Raw genomic sequence first — 24,461 nt, forward strand, 5'->3', positions numbered from 1 at the left:
CTACTAAACTTACTAATTAATTACTACACTATTAAGTATTATCAACCGATGATGCGCAGCGCGCCGTTCCGCGTCTCGCAAGTTTGTGAGTTGTGACCAAGTCCAATTGCAGTCAAAATACCTTTGACTCCTTTTTAATTAGTTTTTTAATTAATTTTATTTTTCTTAACTTTTTTTGATGTATTATTTATTTATTTTGGAATCCCGCGCAATTTCTCCGCAACCGATTTCTTCTGTTTAGGGCTTAATCTTCAGCCTCTATGTTTTCCCACCCTAATTAGTGAATCATTGTAAGAAGCCCCAGCATTTCGAGGCCAGACTAATTAGTTTTGATTATGGAAGAGAAGGCTTCTACTTGTGATGTTCATTCGGCGAGGGTTTCATCGTCGTTCGCCAAAAAGGGTGACCGCCTAATTTTTACGGTGGAGCTCCGGCCTGGAGAGACTACCATAGTCTCATGGAAGAAGCTGATGAGAGACGCTAACAAGGTTAATGGATCCACTTCGGCCCCCAAATATCCCACCAATGCACGCCCCGCCCTGGAGTCAAGAATCGCTCCTGTGAGACTTTCTGTCTTCTCTACTATCCGATTTTTTTCCCTGTTGATGTGATTTCGAAGAATGCGTCCGTCTCTTTTAAGAATAGTACATGCATTTCAAAAAAAAAAAAACAAGAATTATGCATACATTATAATTAAGACACTACCAGAGTTCGCGTTTTTCGTTGTTAGCATTTCCTCCCAAAACCATCCGTCATACTTAGCATTACAAGAGAAGCAGTAAGTCGATGGCGTGGTTTCTCACCTGGCATAATTACAATTCGGATCCCTCAGGTTTGCTTACCAGAATAATTCAGGTCTTTTAATTTCTACACAAGTATTTTACCTCTTTAAATCAAATATCTGGAGTACAAGTAAAAATTATAGACGATTTAAATATATTTCAGACTCGTAATGGATGTTACTGTCTCTCTAAATTATTATGTTTAGTTACTTCCAAATAATAGCATGTCTTGTACTGCATTGTTTCTTGTTTTTATCCTCGGCATCACTAGTATAAAATTTAGGATAATTTATTTCCGAACTTTTATTGGTTTGTATGCTTCACTTAATTGCTTTAAACCTTGCTCATCTTTTATAGGGTCCCACTGCTGAAAACAAAGTAACAGATGCTTCCCAGCCAAACCGTTTCAGTGCTGTAATAGAGAAGATTGAACGTCTTTACATGGTGCGTATGTGTATATAATGGTTGCTGAGTTTGGTACTAGCATCACATCACTTTCAGTTATCCATTCATATCATGGATGTGCATTAAAGTTTTAATTATTCAGGGGAATTTTTCGTGTTCGGATGATGATATTTCAGGGTAAGGACAGTAGTGATGAGGAAGATCTACTTGATGTTCCTGATGATGATCAGTATGATACAGAAGACTCTTTCATTGATGATGCTGAGCTGGTTGGTATCTTTGTATATTGTTTTGGTTTGATTGCTGACTGGAGAAATATCCTTTGTATTATGTACCCTCCACATGTATACTACTTTTGTTTTAGGTTTCCTATCCTTTCTGCAGGATGAATATTTTGAGGTTGATAAATCGGTAATTAAACATGATGGCTTCTTTGTCAATAGGGGGAAATTGGAACGCATGTAAGTTTAATTTAGTTTAGTTTTTCTTTCATTTTTCCTGAATAGTTGGCTTGAGTACCTCCTTACTCTTCTCTTCCCAATAACTTATATTTAGCAAATCATTCCACCTTTTCTTCTTTGTATTTTATGCTATACGTGTTGCCAATAATGTTTATTGCAGTTTTTGAAGTGGTTGCTTTATTGTAAGATTGGCTTTAGGGTTGTGGTTGGTGTTACTAGGTTCACTGAGGAGTCTTAGTTGCTACATGGGCTGTTGTACGTCTATCATTCTTTCTCTAAACTAATAATCTGATAGCAGTTTTGTTTGGTATGCTGTCTAAAAGGTAAATACTAGATGTAACCAATGTATGTTCCCTTATTTTGAAGCAAGAAGGTACGTGGTTGTCATTCTCATTGTTTCTTCTTTCATGGCTTAACAATTGTTTACCATTCTCAGCTGTGTTTACTGGAAGAATTGTATTTGGTCTTGAGGAGGTTTTCATTAGTTATACATATTTTTAGCTAATTAATGTGCATGCCTTTATTTGTTGATCTGCTGTAGTGAGCCTGTTCTTCATGCTTCTGTCAGTTCTTAATGGATTTTTTCTTGTTCATGGTTTAACTTTTGTGTCACTTGTCTGCAAACTCTGCATTAATTTTCTTAATGATTTTCCTTTTTTTTTTTTTCCTTTCTCAATTACTAGAAGTGAACCATCAGTATCAGCTAACCAGCACCCAAAGAAAAGGCGCAAAAAAGATGTGTTGAAGAATACTGCTGAAAGTTATGAAGGTCAAGGATCAAATAAACATGTAAAACTGGGCAAGGCAGCAACCGGAAAACCAGCATCATTACCAATGGAGAATACATCTAATTCCTCACAAAATTTGGTCGTACCTAATGAAAATTACAAGGAATCAAAATTTCAGAATCGATTGGATGTCCTGGGAATCAGTTCAAAAAAGAGAACTGTTGATACCAAACCAGTATTGGATTCTTCTGTCTCTTCGAAAGTGTCTTATGATGACGGTCCTATTTCTGTGTCTGAAGCAAAGAATGTTGATAAACAGAATGCAGGAGTCCTTCAATTAAAGAACACGAGCAACAAACACAATGATGCAAGCACATCATCTGATGCTTCTCAACGGAAGTACCATGAAAAAAGTTCTGGTGCACACTCCAAGTCCCAAACTGGAAAACCCTCTAGTAATACTGACGATTTGGAAGGTAATGGTCGGTCAAAAGAAAAAAATAGGACCTGTGAATTGCCAGATCTTAACTTTTCTGAGGGCAAGCCTGCCATGCAAAAAGCAGTAAGTTGATGCCTTCTGTTTTTCTGTATTTAAACATTTTTAATTTCAGTTCTTATGTTAATAAGTGATACCTAAAAGTTATCTATAAGACTTCAATAGACAGAGTTCCACCCCTGGGTCTCCCCTGAAATTTTGGATATAGATACGTATGTTAGCATGATGAAAGAGGAAGTACAGTGTGATGAAAATATAGATGTAGAGGAGGGGAAATCAGGTGGAAAGGGATCATGGACCGAAAGAAAGTCTTGGTGGATGATGAAATCTGTAATGATTGACTGTTGATATGTTAACATTTATTGCCACTTCCTATAATAAATATGCTTGTGACTATGTGAAGAATTTTGGTAACTTGTGTTGATGACTTTGTTCAAATGCTCTGCAGAAATCACACTATATGCACAAGAAAGATGGTTCTAGTGTGAGGCCAAAAATTTCAGTGCTTGAAAAGGCATTTCGTGAGCTAGAGAAGATGGTAGTGGAATGTAAGTTTTATTATTGTAATGAAGTTCACATTTCTCTTAGATATGAATAGATGGGAGTTCATTGCAAATGCTTAATTGTTTTTGTTTTTGTTTTTGTTTTTGTTTTCTGGCGGTGCTAACTTTACAGCAAGGCCACCTGCAGGGGAAAGCCAGGAGGCTGATACTGTATCTCAGGCAGTCAAAAGGAGATTGCCTAGAGAAATAAAGCTAAAGCTCGATAAAGTTGCTAGAATAGCTGTAATGGCACCTGCTAATCTCTTGATATTGTGTTTCTAAGCATGTATACGACGTTGTGTTCCATTTTCATTGAAGGACTTTTAACTGTTTGATATTATTATATTATTGCTGAATTATAAACTATGCTGTCTTTACCGTTGCAGGCAAGCCATGGAAAAGTATCAAAGGATTTAATTAACCGTTTAATGGGTATATTGGGGCACCTGATTCAGCTTAGAACACTGAAGGTATTGCAGCCTTGTTAACATAAACAGTGTGAGGTGACTCTACAGTGGGGATAGTGTCCTGCTAAGATGGAAAAATGGAATGTTGGTGTGTGTCTACAGCCAATTTATCCCATCAGCTCAAGTTAGGAGAAAGTGTAGGAATGGTTTTGGATACTTATTCTAACACACCTTCCCAGTTGAAAGTTTTTAAGGCATGAAGAATGGAGAAGGCATAAGCTTACACTAATTTGTACTGAAATTTAATCTAATTACTCAAATGAGGGCAGCAAGGATCTAACTCTTGATAGCCTAATCTTAAAGGCTTTGGTACCTTGTAAAGAAGTGATTCACCCCATGGCCCATAACCATAACCAGTTGTTCAAAGAAGGATTTGGAATAATTTTTTATGTGAACTTCTAACAGTACGCTTATTGAAATGCTACACTTGATCTTAGCCAAAAGGCCGAGAAAGGTACTCTTATTGAAATGCTACTATTTGGGAAATTTGTTGATGGTTCATGTCATATATTTTGTTAATATTACTATTGATTTTTCAACCCAAAAGTTTGTAAAGTTGAGACCATGGCTATTCTTCCTCTTAAGACAAGACATCTGCCCCAAGCCTTATTCAGTATTGTTGTATAAATAATAATTTAATAGTAATATTGTTACTAAGTAAGCTACGGGTTCTAGGAATTGCAAGAACTAATAAACCCCTATCACTGAATGGGTGGGAAAGACAGGTTTTGAATCTAGCCTCGTTGCACAAGTTTTTGTAATTTCAATTATTAGGATATGATTTAATGATCCTCCAGTTATGCTTTGTGACCTTATTTTTTATTTTCAGTTCAGATAGGTTTTAGTGACTAATCAATATACTATATATAATTTGACTTTGAATCTTTAATTACTTTAAAAACTTCAGCCTTGAGCTTTTAGTCTTTTTCTTCTTGATAATTTTCTTCCACCTTTTTTACTGATCACGTGAAATATTCAAAGGCTTTGCATTTGCATTTGGATTGCTCTAGTTATCTGATATGCTGAAAATGTTGCCTTTTCCTTCCTTTCTTCCTTCTCTTTTCCCCTTTTGATCAAGTACTTCAGTGTGATGTGACTGAGTATGACATTTTCTATTTCAGTTATATTATTTGGTCAATGTGTAATCAAAAACTAATCTGCCTTGTGGATTTTCCCTACCACTAGTTTCATTAATGTAGATAGCATAGTCTTAACGTTCGCCTTACTGCTAGTTTCACCATTACTTGCTCTAATGATTTGTCTTCCTGCTATAGAGACATTTAAAAGTGATGGTAAGTATGAGCATGTCAGCAAAGCAGGAGAAAGATAACAGGTTTCAGCAGATAAAGAAGGAAGTTGTTGAAATGATTAAGGTGCGAGGATCCTCACTGCTATCCAAGGTATTATACTCACTCTAGCCTTTTCATTCCTTACCCGTGATTAGCAATCTGGCTTACATGCTTTTTATTTTCACTCATTGAATTCTAAAGAACTAGAACCTTTTATATTGTTTTCAGAAGTTGCACACAGAAATTATGATTGTTGTATTTTCCAATATCATGTTATATGTTCTTTAGAATGCTAATAGATCATTTAACTGCAAATAGATTTTATTTTATCTTTTTGCTTGTGGCTGAATCCTGACTCTTGTTTTGCATATCTTCTTATATGTGCATTGTGTCGTGATCACAGTTTTTGGACTATAATTTTGTTTTACAGTTTCTATTGTATAATTTGAGATGGATGACTTTTTTTAAGTATTTCAGTTGCAGCAACAAGGTGGAGCATCTGGTGATTATCAAGAATTTGGTCCTGATGAAAAGGCTTTAACTGCAAGGAAGCTTAGTATGGACTCTGCACTGGAGGATAAGATTTGTGATCTCTATGACCTTTTCGTTGATGTACAAGAGTTGGAAGTTTAAATGTTAATTTCAAAAGCATTTTTGGTTGTACAAAACCTTTTTTAATGAATATTGTTTGTAATTGTTATAGGGGTTGGATGAAGATGCAGGTCCGCAAATCAGAAAATTTTATGCTGAGGTGATTCAAATTTTTTTTTTTTTTTGTTTTCCTTTCAGTTGGCCTATCAGAGATTATGTTACTTCTACTTCGTTAGTCTTGCATTGTACTAGTACTAGCGCTTCCCTACTCTCTACTCCAAATTTCTCTTCCCAGGTCATGGACCTCCTATGTAACCAAAAAATAAAAATGCACAACAGACTGCCAGCCACTTCTTCAATTGCTTTTTCTGCGAGTAAAAAACAAAAGGGTTGCGTGTTGAGCATTTAATGGGATAGAAACACTTTAATCTCTCTCTCTCTCTCTCTCTCATGTCTCTCTCAGTTATCTACACTTTCAGGAGCCATGGTGCCATTTATTTTTTGAACATGGAGTTTCTGTCATGTCTAATTCAATCTTTATGCATTTTTTATTTAAAAAAATGGAATGTGGGGATAATAAATTGTTTAATTTGTCAATTTTTTGACACTTGGGTACCACTTCATGTTCAGCTTGCGCAATTATGGCCAAATGGCTACATGGACAACCATGAGATCAAACATGCAATTTCTAGATCAAAAGAGAGGCGCAAAACATTGTACAACAGACATAAGGTATGCCTTTTCCAGCGAATAGTAATGTGTTATTTTCTCAAAGGGGCATTTTTTTGTTGTTCTCAGTTACAACAAAAATAAGAAGAGTTTCTCAAATATTTTCCTCCTCGTGAGGAATTGAGGCACTTCTTTTTAGTTTTTTCCCCCTCAGACTAGAGCACCGCCAGAATGTTATATTTCACAGGATGGTGTCATTTATGTTTGAGTTCTATCTCATTGGTTGACTTGTGTATAATTAGGATCAGGACAAAGTTAAGAGGAAAAAAAAATTGGGAGCTAGGCAGGAGGGGAATCTTCGATGTGATGCCTTGCATCACAACATGCGAGAGAGATTAGCTCCAGAATCTAGCAGTCATGCTTCTACCTCAGTGAACAGAAAAGTTTCTAATACAATCACCACTGCCAGGGCTCCCAGTTCTTCTATGAATGGTCCTAAACAAGAGAAAGTTAAAGCAGGTTCGAGTAATCCCCGGGATAATGTCAGGATAGCGGATGGCGTTCTAAGAAAGAAGGCAAACAGAAAAGCTGAACTGCAATCGGAGGGACCTCATATCCGTCCTGAAAAGCTGGGTTCTTTGCTGGGAGAAGAAAGGCCTAAGGTCCTAAAGCAGTCTGCTGGTGTTCCCCTTGAATCGAACTTGCAGCCGACATCTATTCCAAGTCTTGAGCAGTCAAGTTAACGTGATATCAACTAGGAGGCTTGCACAGGAAAAATGTCTGCATGGGGCTTTCATCCCGTATTTTTTGTTCTCTCTCAATCCCCCACTTCGGAGTAAATTATATTTTAATGATGGTCCACTTTTTGTAATTAGATGTCCTTGCAAGGTTCTATGGAGTATGGGTTTATACATAGGGTTTAATTTCGGCTCCTTCCGCTTACCGAATTTCCTCGTTCTAATGATTTTTCACTGCTTCCGGCATTATTTGTACGGAGGGGTAATAGTAATAGTAGATTGAGATGAGAGACTTCTTTTGGGAGATCTGCACCTTTGTTTTTCCCAAGTAAAAAGATAAAAAAATTATCAAAAAAAAAAAATTCAAAAGGAGGACAAGTGCCCTTGCGTGTCCCCCAAGATCCGTCCCCAACCATAATACGAGTAAAAAATGTTTGGCCCCTAAGAAACTACTATATTGAAAGTCAAACTCTTGTGTCGAAGCACCAATGCTATCTTGAACGTGAAAGAGATGACCTCTTTGCGATGATTAAGTTCTTGTGATTGGTATACTTAAAATTGAACCCATCATTAAATTGATTAAGATATTTATTCAAGAATTAATGGTTGAAACTGTAATGAGTCTTGATTAAAATAGTCATAAATTGGTTATTTTATTAAACTAAATAAGATATTAAGTTAATGATTTAACAGTTTACTGGATGAGTTAATTCAGATTTACATGTTATGACATATATCGTAATGTAATTGGCTTTCAGTTAGCTGCGCGCGCGCGCACATGCATACATATATGTATATATATTACTTCAGTTGAGTGTGTGGTTAGTAACAAGTAACAACTTGCCATTCCCCTCTCATAACATTGCTCCCTTGTCGGTTTCAGGATACATCTACCAGTTCCACCAACTTCGTGGTTTTCTCGGGGCATGGCCACCAAATTCCTGCAACCCAGTTGAGTGTTACATGAGGTTCGGTCGCGATCACACTCACTCCCCATGCCATGCCTCAGCGTTTTGTGCCCAGCACGCCTCATCTTGTTGCTAAAGCCGCCTGGCCATCAGACGTCTTCCCCTCTAATTACGCCATCAAATCTTGCCGCTCCCCTTGTAACTTCCTCTTCACTTTCAAAAATTCACACTAAACAATGCTATGCCCATCACTTAATCATTGATGACTTTAGCTCCACCCACCTTACTTGAAGCATCATCAATCAAAGGCCTTCTTGTTCCTCCACTTCCCATGTCAACCCACATCTAACCCTGTAGATTCTTGAGTTCCAGTTGGGCCTATTGTAGAAGCCACGGACATTTTTGATGGATTCTGCAACAACCAATCCTTCAACAATGTGGGCTGTTCTTCATAATTTCACTCGACTTTGAGAAAGCTTGCATTTGCATACAGTATTTCTTTTTCTTTTTCTTTTATCGTTGTATTTTTTACAATAATAAAAAATAAAACGTCAAATTATATCTAACGATAAAATGCAGAAAATCTGCGCACGACTCTGATCTTTATTAACATAAAAAGTTCCGATTCTTGACAAACGTGTATCTTAAACATGACTGATCATAACTCTTCTTTTTGGTGTAACCAAACATAACTCTTATTATGCATGTCCATTGGACAAAATTATAATTCGTTTAACTTGAAAAGGTTGTGTGTTTTTCTTCCCGAGATATTTCCATTTCCATTTCCTATAGATGGATAAAGAAAATGAGCTCCATGATTCCGTCATATTTGTCAAGTTCGGGCGGAGAAGTATCTGAATTCATTTTCCCGCGTTTTCATGTTATCCTTCCTTTTCCATATCTCGCACAAATCGCCTGTTCTCTCACCCTTTCGTTAAAATAATTTCGTAAACCTAATTTACACTCCCTGATCTATTGAATTTTCGTTTTCTTCTCCGAAATCTTTTTGATGGAAGGAAGTCGTAACAGTCAGTACTGATCACTGCCCTAGAGTGTGTGAGGAAGAGAGCTGGTCGGTGGAGATGCTACGGACGAATGCATTTGAAGGAGCGAATGTGTTCATGTCACGGAACCTCGTGCCGCCGGAAGTCTTCGACACACTCCACGACGCGCTTAAGAATAATGGCGCACGCGTCCATCTTTGCTGCGACCCTTCGCGCAATGGGCCACACGACTATCACATCATATCTCACGATCACGTAATACCCTGGTGTCCTGCGATTACTAGTCTCAGTTGAATTTGAGTTCGATTTCTGCATTTCTGATATATATTTTTCCCAAATTTTTTTGAAGGAGAAACTTGAGGATCTTAAAGCCAGGGGTTGTAATCTGCTTGGTAAGTTTTTATTTCAAGGTTCCACATGCTAAAACTTTAGTTACTGCTCTTGTTGGTTGGCTGTGTTAACTGAAATTTTATTTTCCTTTTTCGTCCTCCTACTCAATAGGCAAGTTCAAAGCTGATTGAAGAGCTTTTAGTAGTGTAATTAGCTGAAGTTGCTTTTAGATGCTTAGAACCTTGTAATCTGATGGTTGAAAAAGCATTATTATTTGCATTAGACATTTCCAGGTGCCAGGTCGGCATTCTAGAATCTGACGAGGCATGTTGTTATTATTTATTTAACAAGTCATTTTGAATTTTGATGGATTGTTCGTCTGAATTGGACAGCACTTATTGCTACCCTATACCTGTCCAGCATGGATGATTTCCATATATATATATATATATATGTATGTATGTATGTATGTATGTATTTTTACCCCAGCATGATTTCCTTAGTCGAATATCAGTTATTCTTTTGGCTAGGACCAATGGTGTTTCTGAGTTTTGTATTCATTCTTGGGCAGGTCCTCAGTGTGTGCTTTCATGTGCAAAAGAACAGAGACCTCTGCCTAAACAGGGTTTCACTTGTTGCCTTGCCATGGACGGTGTCAAAGTACTTGCATCTGGTTTTGATATGGATGAGAAGGTACTGTATATTTTAAATATTATCACCACAAGCTAGCTTTAATTTATTTATTTTCCATTCATTTTCTCTTAGCAAATTGACAAGCATTCTTTGTATGACAGTTATTCTTTTCCCTTTTTGTTTTAGGCCCCTGGTTTTGGAATAACTAAGAGATGACCTGCTCTTTTTTCTGGTTGTTATCTTCAATTAAATTATTGTTAGAATTTTCACGGCATTTTCTTTTGGCCGATATGATGGATATAATCTGTCTGTGTATATCTGTGTTATAAACATCTCAAAAAGTGGTTGCTCAAAATCAATGTCTTAAAATTAATAGATTTGCATAGCGTCCCATTCATGTTATGAGTGAATATTTCAGGTTTTAGCCGTGATTTTCTGTTTTTTAAGTCAACTTTATGGTTTATTGCTTTGGTTCTCTATTAATTGCCTCTTTAATCTTCAAAAAAAGTTAAAATGCTTGATTGGTGAACCTTCCCTAATAAAAAATAAAAAATTGTGAAAATCAATGTCTTAAAAATTAGGTGAGGTTTAACTATTATCTGCTTTTTAAAAGAAGCAATAACTTGTAAGTCAGATTTTCTTGATCGGTTTTGCTTTCTTAAAGGTATTAGAATTTTGTAAAATTTTCTTACTGTTGCATTTCTCTTCACGTTTTAGTTACTTGCTCTAACTATCTTCTTACTTCCTCCACCCACTTTTCTGCTCTCTATTGATGTTTATAATATGTACTGTGTTGCAGATGAAGATAGGAGAGTTAGTAAATTCAATGGGGGGAATTCTGCACATTAAGGCATCACTGGATGTAAACTTTGTGATTGTGAAAAATGTTTTAGCTGCAAAGTACAAGGTCTTGTAAAAGAAGCTCATGTTCCATATTATTCTTCAACGTTAACCACTTCTCTTTATTCTTTGTCATGTTTATTATATCTGTCTCAGTGTATTACATGCTTGCACAAAGATTCTTATGCATGTTAATGCCAACATAAATAACTTTCTTGTTGCTTGAATTTTTCTAAAGTGTGTAATAACTAGACTTGGTCGAACCTCCAAAGAGTGAAACTCCTAGGCTTATATACAGCTGGTGTTATGTGGCATTCTTTCTGGCCTGTAATATAGAGGGTGATGTGACACTTTGTAATTATACAAATTGATGGCATGATTGCTTAGACTGGGAGCAAAAAGTACTTTTGTGAGACTGAGAGGGATGCAAGTTATATACTAAACATGAGTCAAATCAATTAGTATTGTATATGAAGGTGATAAGCAAATTAATTTTTCCTGGATGAATCACTGTATCAAACAAAATATACTTCCTGCAATACTAAGTTTTATGGCATGGGTTTTGTGTTTGTCTTTTTAATGCTATTAAATTCTTGTGTCCTCTACTCAGAGCCTATGCTTCTTCAGGTCACAGTCTGATTGGATTTAGCACTTCATGCCTTTGCAAAACTTATGTGCTTTCTTGATTGTTTATGTAATCAAGATGTTATAGTTTTATAAAATGTTAGATTTGAATAACGGTTTAGCGGTGCTGTGATTAGCCGTTAGGTGAGGTAAGTGGGTGGAGCCTATATATATGTTAAGGCATTTGAATTGTAGTTTATCTCAGCCATGACTAAATAGAATTTCCTCTGTTCCTACATTTCTTTCAACCTCTTCTTAATCTCTCATTCCTCTCTGCCTCTACCTATCTTTCTGTTCTTGTCTCATCTTTTCCCTCATCTCTTCTAATTCCTACAAGTCCAAATTATTTATCAAGACTATGAAGCAATTAAGGGCGTTTCTAGGATTGGCAGGTTATTATAGAAGATTTGTCAGGGGTTATGGAGCTTTAGCCAAGCCACTAACTTGCCTTCTTAAGAAGGATGGGTTCAAATGGTCAGAAGTGGCTTCCAAAGCATTTAATATTCTCAAAGAGGTATTAACATCAGCACCTGTCTTTTCTCTTCGTGATTTTACTGAGGAATTTGTGGTAGAGACAAATGCATGTGGTTTTGGCGTGGGGGCAGTACTAATGCAGCAAGGGCAGCCAATTGCCTACTTTAGCAAAGGTTTAGCTGAAAGACACCAGCACCTTTCTATATATGAAAAGGAATTAATGGCGGTGGTTCTTGCTGTCCTTCATTGGCATCAGTACCTTGAGAGGAAACAGTTCATAATCAGGTCTGACCAACAAAGCCTGAAATATCTACTTGGACAGAAGCTAAAGACTTCATTTTTGGGTTGCAAAACTAGCTGGGTTTGATTGCAAAATACAATACAAGAAAGGGAATCATAATTCAGCCGCTGATGCTCTCTCAAGAATACCCAAAGAGCAACTGATGCAGATGGTTTTAGACACTTCTTCTCCTGAATTGCTGGACAAAATCAAGGGAAGTTGGAGAAGTGATGCTGTGGTTTCAGAAATACAAAAGAAAGCCCAAGAAAATAGTGGTATATGGGGGCATTTTTCTTGGGATGGAGAATTGTTGAGAAGGAAGGGAAAGCTAGTAATTGGGAATGAGCCTAATTTGAAACAACAAATTTTGGAATGGCTACACTCTAGTTCCCAAGGAGGGCATTTAGGAATTCAAGCCACTTATCATAGAATTAAGGCATTATTTTGGTGAAAAAAATTAATTAATGATGTGACAGATTTTATCAAGCAATGTGATACATGTGCTCGTTGTAAATATGAAGCTATTGCTCCTCCAGGGCTGTTGTAACCTCTTCTAATTCCAAGTCGAGTTTGGGAAAGTATTACAATGGATTTTATAGAAGGACTTCCTAAATCTCATGGTAAGGATACAATTTGGGTATTAATTGATAGAATGAGTAAGTATGCCCATTTTATTCCTCTTACTCATCCTTATTCAGCTTCTTCTTTAGCACAACTTTTCATGGATAATGTGGATAAATTGCATGGTGCACCCGCTGAAATTATTAGTGATCGTGATCCTATATTTGTGAGTGGATTTTGGAAGGAATTTTTGCAGGTTTTGGGAGTTAAGCAGCAACTTTCGACCACATATCACCCTCAAACAGATGGACAATTTGAAGTCCTAAATAGGTGCTTAGAAACCTATCTTAGATGTATGTGTTGGGAACAACCAAGAGATTGGAGCAAGTAGTTGTCACAAACTGAATGGTAGTATAACACCACATTTCATACAGCCACGAAAGCAACTCCTCATGAACTTTTATACGGTCAGAAAGCCCCTATTCGTTGTCCTTATTTACCTAATGGTTCTGTTTTGGATGTTTTAGACAGGACTTTTTCAGCTAGAGAAGCTGTGCTAGCTGTTTTGAAGCATCATCTTCATCAGGCAGCCAATCTGATGAAACAGAAGGCTGATTCTCATAGGACAGATTGAGAGTTTGCTGTTGGTCAATGGGTTTTCCTCAAGTTGCAGCCCTATAGACAAATTTTTGCTGCTGCAAGGAGTAATCAAAAGCTAGCTCCTAGATATTTTGGTCCTTATAAGGTCATTGCAAGAATAGGTGTTGTTGCCTACAAATTAGAGCTACCAGCTGAATCAAGAATACACCCAACTTTCCATGTTTCTCTATTAAAGCTTTGTCCTAACCCTAAAGTAAAGCAAAGGCATCCCCATCTTGATTGGCTAGAGCTGCCTCCAGCCTTAGAACCTGAAAATATTCTACAAAAGCGAGTTGGAAGAAAGAAGGGACGGATTATTATTGAAGTTCCGATTAAATGGAAGCAATTACCTGATGAGGAAGCATCTTGGATGCCTCTACATCAGCTGCAACAAAAATTTCCTCAATTTGTTGTCAATGATTCTTGAGGGCAAGGATCTTTTGAGGGGGGGTATTGTTATAGTTTTGTAAAATGTTAGTTAGTTAGATTTGAATAACGGTTTAGCGGTGCTGTGATTAGCTGTTGGGTGAGGTAAGCGGGTGGAGCCTATATATATGTTAAGGCATTTGAATTGTAGTTTATCTCAGCCATGACTAAATAGAATTTCCTCTGTTCCTACATTTCTCTCAACCTCTTCTTAATCTCTCATTCCTCTCTGCCTCTACCTATCTTTCTGTTCTTGTCTCATCTTTTCCCTCATCTCTTCTAATTCCTACAAGTCCAAATTATTTCTATGCAACACAAGATGCTGCTTGGTTTTTTCCTTAGATAATGCCTTTATCATTCAAGGGAAGTTAGATATTTTTTATGACCCTTGATGACATCTATTAACAGTTTAATGTGTGTGTGTGTGTGCGTGTGTGTGGTTGTCAAATCATTGTTTGGTAGCCAGTTCTGCTAAGTCCTAAACCCAAATTACTGTTGGTGGCTGATTCAAATCTTGAAAGAGTTAAGGCTTCTTTCTTGGCCCATCATAATGGGTTTGGCGACATTTCAACTGTATCTGGATGAGTGAATTAGTTACGGTGGTTACAGATACCAAAATCTTGTTTGCCTGTTTTAATTATAGGTTGTCGTTTAATACATCATTAACCCTTTTCAATGACATAAATGGATCTTCATGATGGTCTGAAATGTCATTGAGCTCAAATTGATGCTGTACAATCTAATATGTTTAACTTGCTTTACATCTGGCAGTGGGCTTTGAATATGCTGAAGAAACCAATAGTCACTTTTAATTGGTTAAAGCAATGCTCCATTGAGCATCGCATTGTTCCCCAAGAGTCATACAGGATTCTTCCCTTTTCTGGGTTGACAATTTGTGTTACCCGAATTCCAGCAGGTTTTAGTTATCTGTTGATTTTGTTCATAATATATATATATATATATATATTGTTTTCTGCTGCTAATTTGTTTTCATTTTATACAGATGAGCGCAGAAAAATTGAGATGCTTATTGTACAGAATGGTGGGAAATACTCTGCGGAGCTAACGAAGAAGTGCACACATTTGATTTCTGATATATCCTTGCTGTATTTTCTTTAAACAATAATCTCTGTTTAAATTATGTGAATATTCACCCATTGTCCAAGAATAGGAAAAAGCACCCTTCTTGCTTTTGAACAATGTTTCTTGTTACATTTTAGGGGTCAGCTGCATAAGTTGGACTGTCAATAACATTCTCTATAAACATGACTTTAGCACTGAGTGCCAATTGTATCATACTATTTTCATAGTTTTGAACTGACAAGAAGTCTCATGCTTTTAACATGAACTAATGTAAATGTCTACTCTTTTAAATCTGTAATAGTTTAATTATATCTGCTAGTATATATTCTATCATCTTTAAGGGCTTAAATTATTAAGGAGCATATGTTCCATTCATTTTTTAATCAGTTAACTCATATTTACAAAAACTCTTCATTCAATTGACAGCTACTGTTTACTTGTGAGTTTAAACTGGGAGGAACCGAAGATACATCTAATTGGAAATCTTAAAGCTATTAGAATGGGCATTTATGTATAAATTTCGCTAATGGTTGTAGCTTCAGCTCTTCAATTGCGAAGAACTTGAAGCAATGGCTTCATTTCATATTATCCTGTATGAATGAACCATTTAAGGATGCTGTTTCTTGTCCTTGCCAAAAAGTCACCTTAAAAGATATATAAGATCCTTTGATATGGTGTTTTCTTCTTGCAGTGACATGTATTATATTGCCTTAGACACTGTTTTATGTGCAATTTGTGTCAGCATTACCAAGCACGTTCTTCTCATTTTCTGAGCAAGTCAAGTATTTAAACTCAAAAAAATGTCTTTATTCTTTAAACTACGTGGATAATTGTGTTCTTGACTGTTCTTAAGCTCCTGAAGGTGACAAATATAAGGTGGCAAAACGATGGGGTCACATTCATATTGTGACAAAGAAATGGTTTGATCAGTCTATTGTCAGAAGAGGTCAGTTCTTGGTTGCAATGCATTATGTTGCAGTGCCTTTTGTATTTTGACCTTCATAATTTGATTCCACCCACAATATCTGACAACCAAGCATAATTTTTTTTTATTCTTTTATGAATAGCATGTCTGAATGAGGAGTCTTACCCCGTTCAGCAAGGACCTGTATCTTCACAAAGAATGTTTATGGATAATTTAACAGCACAACATAGCCAAGAAAAAGAAAACGGGAAATTGCAATCTGCTGCATCATCTGGACTTCCAGATTCATGTATGCCTGTTGTTTCCTTTGCTGAGCTTGCGGACAGAGATCCAGATGCTACACAGTCAGAGAACACTTCTATTGCCGTTTCAGATGTTCCTATCTTTGTTAATGGGACAGATCCTCAAGCACCTCCAGTGCAACCCAATAATGACCCAAACCTTGACAGTGCTGTAGCCAGGGATTCTGAATCTGATGATAATGATCTGTACTTATCAGAATGCAGGATATCACTTGTTGGCTTTGAAGCTTCTGAAATGCGTAAACTAGTTAATATGGTTCGTAAAGGAGGAGGATCCAGATATATGTCTCTTAATGACAAGTTGACACACATAGTGATCGGAACCCCTTCAGAAATGTAAGTCTAGTTTGATGTCTTCCAGAAATATTATAGATGCACGTCTTCTCTATGTTTCTTGACCATGCCTCTCCTTTGCATTCATGTGTAAACAACACTATTTCAATGCTACCTGGCGGCTACCATCATAAATGTGGCTCTCTGATGGGCTTTATTTGGAATACTGTATCCCTTTTCTTATAGTTAGGCTTGATAGTTACCCTTCCCATGATGTGTTTCTCAGAGAAAAGAAGGATGTAAGGAGTCTTGCTGCTTTGGGTATCATCTACGTTGTTAAAACTACATGGCTTGAAGATTGTGACCATGAAAAGAAAGAAGTCCCTGTTCTAAAGAGACACATTGCCCAAGATCTTCTTCTTCCTAAAGGTCCACTTTTATCATGTGCGATTGTACACATTTATGGTCTGCATCTGTTATCTCCTACTTGTGCGCAAGTAGGAGAAATCTTTTAATTAAACCTTGTTGTGTTAAATTTTCATTAATGGTGGTCATAACCATGCTTTTCTGATGTACATACTCATTTTGTTATGATTGCTTTAGGTTCAGCATCTTTTGTGAAAGGAGCTGTAACTGGAATTATGGGCATGAATAAAGGTAAAGGCCCCAGCACTCATCAAAGCTTGCAGGCTGATCAGTTGATAACTAGTATGGACTCTAGAGTTGTGATGCCATTATCTGTGGAGAAAAAAGAAGAAAAGAAGCTGGAGATGAATGTGACTGATCAAACTTTTCTTAAATCAATGGACAAGTCAACTCAGAAAACGCAACTTCCTGTTGCTAATAATAAAATGAAGGGTCAAAAGAAGATGCTTAATGACTCTTCTCAGTGTGTGAAGCCATCAACAGTTTTCTGCGGGAGGATGTTTTGTTTTTCAAATTCTTTCCCTGAAGAGAGAGTAAGTTTTTATTGTCTATGTTTATTAAATATGATATGATCTTGTACTCTAATTGTGAGTTTTGACATTGGGAGTCAATGAACTAACGCACGCAGAGGAAGTTTTTGAGAAAAGATAGATAATAGATGGGAGGAGTCCTAAATGTTTTGCTTCCAAGAATATATCAGGAAAGACACATTTTAGCCATTCAGCTGGTTTGGATTCATCTAACCACCTCTTTATTCTCCAGATGCTATTACTCTAATTCCACAAACCACCTTCATAAACAAGATACTTCCTTTTAAACATCCAAGTGCAATATCTTATATGATAACCTCGAACTGTCATTAAAATAAAAATACAAACCTCATTCCAATAAACTAAAGCTCATTTGGTAGGAGTGAAAAGAAAGTAGAGAAGTAGAAGTGGAATCCTAAATTTAACACATTTGGTATGTTTGAACTAGCTTCCTTGTGGAAGTCACTTCCATAAAAAATGATAGGACCCCCTTCCCTATGCACCCCCATATGTAACCCAGTTCCACTTCCGTTGTATCCTCAAGTTTGACAATTTTGCCCTATCACCATCTCTCCTTGTTATTGACAAGGGACGGTGATGATAGCAATGGCAGTGACTTTGGCGAGGACAATGACGAATGGTGGTGAGTCCATCGAGGACAATGACAGATAGTGGTGACTATCTTTGATTTCTGGTTTGATTCCCTCTTTGATTTCTACCTTCAATTTATATTTTGTTTGACTTCTAGTTCCAAGCAATATCCGAAAAATTCCATAAGGCGGAGGAGAGATTACTAGATCGGAAATGTAGAGGTGGATGTGTGAGAGAGAGATTATTAGCTCCTCCTTTGATAGTGGTGGACCTGCTAAAATGCACACTTTTCCTACCTATTTCGCCTCTTCTTTTCCAATTTGATAATAATGATTTCAACTTTCATTGTATTTTCTGGCAAAGTTTGCCTTTTCCGATGGTGTGGCGTCCGGCAACAAAAATCAACAAGCGCGAGTTTTGGGTTAGGGCTGTGTTTTTGGGGGTGAGGGCATATTTTTAATTTTACATTATAAATATAATTATTGAATAAAATAAATTCAACACTTTTAATGCCACTTCCATTTCTATTTCCACTTTCACTTTCACCAAAAACAATTCCCTGTACCAAACGAGGCATAAATGAAATTTCAGCTCCCCATGTGGCCATACCTGTTCGTCTGAACATGATAATGTGTATATATTCTTTATATGGTAACAACTTTTGATTATGCATTGTAGATGTTCATTGAAGTTCTGTAGAAGTTTTGAAGAGATTATTTAGATGGTGATAACCATTTGGTGGTTTGACCTCATAGTCAAATACTTGTGTTTTGCATTGCTTGGTTATATTATAGTCATTTTTCTTTTTATACTAAATTACTAATTTATTTTCTCTAATTTCTAAAATGATGACTTCCTATCATACCTGAAAAGCTTGTCTGGATTGGCTCCAAGAAGAGAATATGAGCCAGAAAAAATCCCAAAAAATGGGTATATTTTAAGAAACCTAGATATAAAGTGGGCTGGGTTCACTTCTTTCAAGTGATGCCCATGCATCCTTTATTATCATATAACTGTATATATTTTTAAATTTTGCATCATTTGTTTAGATGATTGTTTCTTAAAACAATTTTTTTTTTATTAAAACTTAACTTGCCAAATTTTATTAAAATTAAGAAACCTTGTTTCAATGTTTATAAAATTTGGCAAATAGGAGATTTCTGTTCAAGTAATTATATAATTTTGGTTTCTTTTCACAGAGAGATGAGGTTGTTCAATGGATAAGTCAGGGGGGAGGTGAGTTAGTAGATGGTCACGCAAAACAGAATGCCCATTATACTATTGAGTGTCATGGTGTAACAAGTAGGTTGGAAGATATTTCCCAAACAACGTGCATTTCCAGTCATTGGATACGATCTTGTTTAGAGGTAAGCCTGGTTATTTCACAAATGTAAACTTCCCTGTTTTGGTTTGTTTTTTGCTAAATGTTTGCAGTTTCCCATTTGGTTATTGATTTAAATGTGAATAAGTTGGGATATAGATTGATTGGAGAAGAAGAAACTTGATTTTTTCTAACTGTTCTGGCTTTTACTTCAGAAGTACAATTAATTAGGAGACTGTGGAAAAACAGATTCATTAAAAGATTGCTGCAAACACTATGGTCACATTTGGTTACCAAAAACGAATGGAATGGAATGGATTGAAAAAATTAACACAAAAATGAACTAAAACATCCTTTCTCTTTATGGTAAATATAATAAAACTCATTACTATATATTATAAATGTAGGAATCATCACACCATCCAAAAATTTCATAATCATGATTTCCAACTCCATGAATTAAACTACTCCTTTCCTTTACGAGTGTAGTTTATTTTTCCTTTTGATTATCTCATTTTTATTTTTATTTTTTTCAACCAATTCAATTCCATTCTAGTAACCAAACGTGACCTATATATTTAGATTTTGATTTTTACATAATCCATATATTGTATTCTTGTCTCCTCTCCAGTTTCTTGTACTTCTAATTACTTCACTAGAATCAAGAAGCATGAGTTAAATCATTTGATATTATCTAAAGAAGAATTTTTTTTTTCTAATTTACTCATTAAATGCATAATATTTTAAAACATTCATCTCTCTCACATGCAACCTCTTACATTACTCAGAAAATTGGAAGAAAGTAATTAATAGTCCATCCTTCTATGCAAAGTTATTTATAAAAGGGATTGTCTTGAAGATGACTTTTATGTAGGACTAGAAGGAGTAAAATATTGCAAAAGCTTATTTACCCTGTATCTTAGGAAAGAAGGAATGAGATCCCATGGTCATTTGCCAAAGTTTTTCCGGTTTTCTTTGCTCAACTGCTCTTACTGGTAAATTAGTTTGTGTGATCATTAATATATAGTGTTCATAAATCTATATGCCGTTTCTTTGACTTTTCTTAGATTTTCTTAACAATACATGTCTCAATGTTTATAAAAATAAAATCACATCTCAATCTTTATGCTTAATACTTTTTTATCATGATTTGACTAGTCTTTTCTTGTAATCAACTGGAGTTTGTCTCATTATTTAGTCATTAATGGATCCATAATAAGTTTCTGCTGTCAACTGGATTCTTTAACAATTTACTTCGTTTGTACCATTCAGCCTTTTAATTATTGTTGATGTTGTTCTGTATTCTGATGTCTTTGTTGAAGAATGACTGCTTGCTGGATGTTGATAGTCACATTCTTTATTCTCCACTCCCTTGTTGTATACCCTTGCCTGGGTTTGAAAGCTTTCGGTTTTGTGTTTCTCAATATGAGGGGAAAGACAGAATGCTGCTGAGGAACTTGTGCTTTGTTCTTGGAGCTACATTTGTGGAGAAGTTGACAAAGAAAGTCACACATTTATTATGCAAATTCATCAATGGGCCCAAGTATGAGGCAGCTTGTAAGTGGGGGATCCAGGTGGTTACCGCTGAATGGATATTTGAATGTGTCAAACAGGTATTCAATTTAGTTTCTGTGTGGAACGATAGGAGCTTGGATGCATGGTCGTCTGTAAACTACTCATGTTTTGCATGCATATCCTGGTGAATCATATATGTTTGCCCTCTAGTCCTGACTCCTAAATATGTGGCACTTCTAATTACTTCATTGGGATCGAGGAGAGGTAGTTACATTATTAAGATGATCTAAAAATGAAATGACTTTCCAAGCTTACCCCTATTTTAAAAGCATAGTTTTTTTTTTTTTGGAAAAAAAATCCTAGGTAGCTGTAAATAGGGGTAATTTTGAAAAAAGCTGATTAATGGTTCATCTTTTTATGCAAAGTGACTAATATATAGGATCATCAAATTGTTCTAAAAGGTGACTAATATATAGGACCGAAAGGAGCATATGTTTTTCAGCCTTTGATGGGAAGCAAAAGAATTATTAAACGATGTGCTTATTTTTTCAGAATAAAGTTGTTGTTGTTGACCAATTTTTACCCAAAGAAGTCACTGTTCAAGATCAAGAGAACCAAGAGGCAGGAGTGTTTACTGTGAGTCAATTTCCTAACCCGGCTGATAGCATTAGAGGAGACAGCTCTGCCCAATTTGCGAGTCGATTGATAAATTTGAGAAACATCTCAAGTCAAAGTGTGGGTAGTCAAGTCAACAATTATGGGGTTGATGCTAAAATATCAAGTGTTTGTTGCAAAAAGGCAAGGCTTTTGGAAGAGTCTGGCCTGTATGTTACAGTGCCTTCTCCTGTAGCTTCAGCTACTCCTATCTACGATATGAGTTCTACTGGAAACAACATGCTAATAGATACTACTAGTGAGGTTTCTCCAGCTGCTCCTGATGTCGCTGCTGCAATTGAGGACTTGTTAGAGCAGACTAGTAAGGTAAAACTGCTAATATTTTTTTATGGTATTTTGAAATGTAGAATATCAATAATTTATGTTCATTTGCTCCATTATGTCCATATTTACTTCTGAACTTAACGCTTTTGCTTCTTCCACTTAAAGATGCACGATCAGACATCTCCGAGGAAGACCGTGAATAAGTGTAACGTATCCTTCTAGCATATTCATTTTCATTTTGTTACATTATATGATTGAGTTTTCACTTCTCAACAAGTTGTAATCCTTGATGATAGAATAGAATTTTTCATCTGATTGTTCTGTTCTGGATGAAAATCAATCAAATCCTCATACTGTCACTGGATTTTCTGAACACTGGTTGAACAGGCAAGCTCTATATATTTCTCTCTTCACTAATTGACATTTAGTTGTCATTATTTTACATAGTTATCCTCGGTAAAAATTATATGGCCTTTTGTTATTATTGTCCTTCTCCTCCTTTATTTTCGCATTGATGATTTGATCAAAGGATGATTGTTTCTTTCTCTCATCTCTCACCGGATACTGTTTTTCTATCTATGTTCTGTCTGTTTCTGAGAGAAGACTGATCAATTTATTAGCTCGGCTCTGTATTTTCTTTTAAAATTTCAACTCCATTGACTGCAGAACTAGGAAAGCTATTCATTGTTCATTTGTTTTGTTATTGTTTGTATTGAGCTTATGATTTGTTTTCCAGAAGTAGAAGAAACGAGGATAATGATGTTGCTTCTCGAGATGGAAGAGCAGCTTATGATAATTTTAGTGAAACACAAACTGAATCTCAGGTTTTGTCTGGCAATCACACGCAATTCCTCTTAGTATTTAAAGTTTTATATATATATACATATATATATTTTGGTTCGCTTGCTTCTTCTGTTCTATTTATTATCAACTCAGTACTAGATCCAATTTGATTTTTAACTGCAAGATCTGTCTGTCACTTGAACAAAGATTTGTTAACTCCTGCTTGCACTTAGTTGTGACCAAATGTCGGTATCCCGTGTGTATATTATCCTGCTTTCCTCTTAATGATTCAATCCTGAAAATCAGTGCTGCATTTCAAACTCAGGTTGTTGGTTATGAAGAAGATTTGTCTGGAAGACAAATGCTTATCGACAGAGTCCGAACACGTAGTAGTATGGCTTGAAGCATTAGGACAGCTCCTTGAAGGAAGATCTAGAAGCGTGTGCTAATTTGATGGTTCGACAGTGAATGTGCGTTTACAAGATAATGAAAGAGAATCATGTCCTGCATCATTGATTTTAGTTTTAGAAAAGATCAACCCGAGGGTCAGCTAACAAGGGTGTTGAGATGGCAGCAGGTCAGTATTAACTGTGTTGATCAAGAGAAGTTGCTCCCATACGTCATTGCTTGCTAGGGTGGAAACGGGAGGAGAGGGGAGGGGAATATATTGATATTTGTTTGCAGGCGTGTTGTATCGATTGCTTTGTAACAAATTATAAAGCTAATCCCAACTAAGGAAAAATAAATTATCATGTTCGGCCAAAGATTAAACAACTGTACAGTGATCATTGACTCATGCGGCATAGGGCTGATGGTTTACAAACACGAGTGGGAGAAGGGTTGTTAAGTTTATTACATTTTGGGCCTTTAAATAATATCATCGAAGATGGTTCAGAGCTGCGATGGTCCATGTCGGACTCATGGGCCAAGTCAGAGGGTGGGGTAGGGGGGCTACCTGAAGACTGATTAGGTTTGCACAGAAGAACCTTTCTCCGCATAGAGTGCAACTTTTGCACCTTAAGCTGATGGTCTTCACTTTCTCTCTAGTCTTCGTTCTAGATGAACTTGTTAAGGAAGGGCTATCATACTCATACTTATTTTGATGTTGCTCCAGCATTTGTTAGGAGCCTAGTGTCTTCTGATAGTTTGGGATCTCAATCCCCATCTTTGTAATTCTCACTTAAACTCTAGGGCTATGCCCTCTCTTTTACCAAAAAAAAAAAAAAACAAAGAAGTAATAATTTTTTTGTGTACGAAAATACTGTAGGATGTGCTCTCCTGGGTTTTGTTTGTGGTTAACGAAATAGTTTGGGCTTGGCCCTGTTTCTCAAACAACAACATGCAAAAGTTTTGAATGTACCAAAATAAATATTTAGTTGGGAGGTTGCACGTGTTATAAATTTAAAGGGTAAAAAGGTAAAAATACATATCAAGTGATCAATTAGGAGCATTCAATAGTCAATAGTCAATAGTCTAAAGTGAGAAAAAAAGATAAAAATACTCATGACGATATCAAAGTTGATGTAAAAATTATTAAATTGTTACCTTAACATTCGCTAGTTTTGAATATTAAATGTTAACTGTGTTTATCACATATCAATATTTGCTAACATCAATTAAAAAAGAACAAAAATATTTATGAAATTGTCCGTCAAGAACATTCAATAGTTTAAAATGAAAAAAAAAATGTAGGAGTATTTATAACATTATTTTAGCAAATGTAATAGTAATTAATTCATTAAAATACATGTTGCGTGTTGTTTTTTTTTTTCAAACTATGTATCCCAACTCTTCACTTTTTCTATCTCTACTCATTTTTTTTATTTACAAAACTTGATATTTAATATAATGAAATAAGTTGCACGCAATCAAAAATTGAGAATAGAG

At 36.0% G+C, this 24,461-nt stretch overlaps 2 protein-coding genes across 8 annotated transcripts; both read left to right on the forward strand.

The window, feature by feature from the left end:
- Positions 1-84: 84 nt before the first annotated feature.
- Positions 85-7,455, forward strand: LOC129294152 (ubinuclein-1-like). 6 transcript variants are annotated; one of them, XM_054932306.1, is made up of 14 exons: positions 85-560; positions 731-832; positions 1,140-1,226; positions 1,364-1,456; positions 1,572-1,648; positions 2,335-2,938; positions 3,321-3,420; positions 3,548-3,657; positions 3,801-3,884; positions 5,156-5,281; positions 5,648-5,782; positions 5,874-5,921; positions 6,392-6,493; positions 6,733-7,455. In XM_054932306.1, the coding sequence occupies exons 1-14, from the start codon at positions 336-338 to the stop codon at positions 7,171-7,173; spliced, it is 2,334 nt and encodes a 777-aa protein (XP_054788281.1). In that variant the 5' UTR covers positions 85-335; the 3' UTR covers positions 7,174-7,455. The 6 variants fall into 6 exon arrangements, with proteins under 6 accessions (XP_054788281.1, XP_054788282.1, XP_054788280.1 ...); XM_054932305.1 differs by having other exon boundaries at positions 86-560; positions 2,332-2,938; XM_054932307.1 differs by lacking the exon at positions 3,801-3,884 and having other exon boundaries at positions 2,332-2,938.
- Positions 7,456-8,694: 1,239 nt separating this feature from the next.
- Positions 8,695-23,833, forward strand: LOC129294174 (uncharacterized). 2 transcript variants are annotated; one of them, XM_054932357.1, is made up of 17 exons: positions 8,695-9,334; positions 9,429-9,471; positions 9,981-10,102; positions 10,842-10,949; positions 14,658-14,802; positions 14,890-14,981; positions 15,822-15,915; positions 16,037-16,532; positions 16,756-16,898; positions 17,073-17,428; positions 19,216-19,383; positions 20,768-20,950; positions 21,405-21,833; positions 21,957-22,001; positions 22,093-22,178; positions 22,528-22,615; positions 22,900-23,833. In XM_054932357.1, exons 1-17 carry the CDS (start codon positions 9,158-9,160, stop codon positions 22,975-22,977), a joined length of 2,853 nt encoding a protein of 950 aa, XP_054788332.1. In that variant the 5' UTR covers positions 8,695-9,157; the 3' UTR covers positions 22,978-23,833. The 2 variants fall into 2 exon arrangements, with proteins under 2 accessions (XP_054788332.1, XP_054788331.1); XM_054932356.1 differs by having other exon boundaries at positions 8,700-9,334; positions 20,660-20,950.
- Positions 23,834-24,461: the final 628 nt, after the last annotated feature.

The sequence above is a fragment of the Prosopis cineraria genome, unplaced genomic scaffold, assembly GCF_029017545.1.
Source record: "Prosopis cineraria cultivar Desert tree isolate PC_DT_omini unplaced genomic scaffold, ASM2901754v1 PC15, whole genome shotgun sequence".
NCBI lineage: Eukaryota > Viridiplantae > Streptophyta > Magnoliopsida > Fabales > Fabaceae > Prosopis > Prosopis cineraria.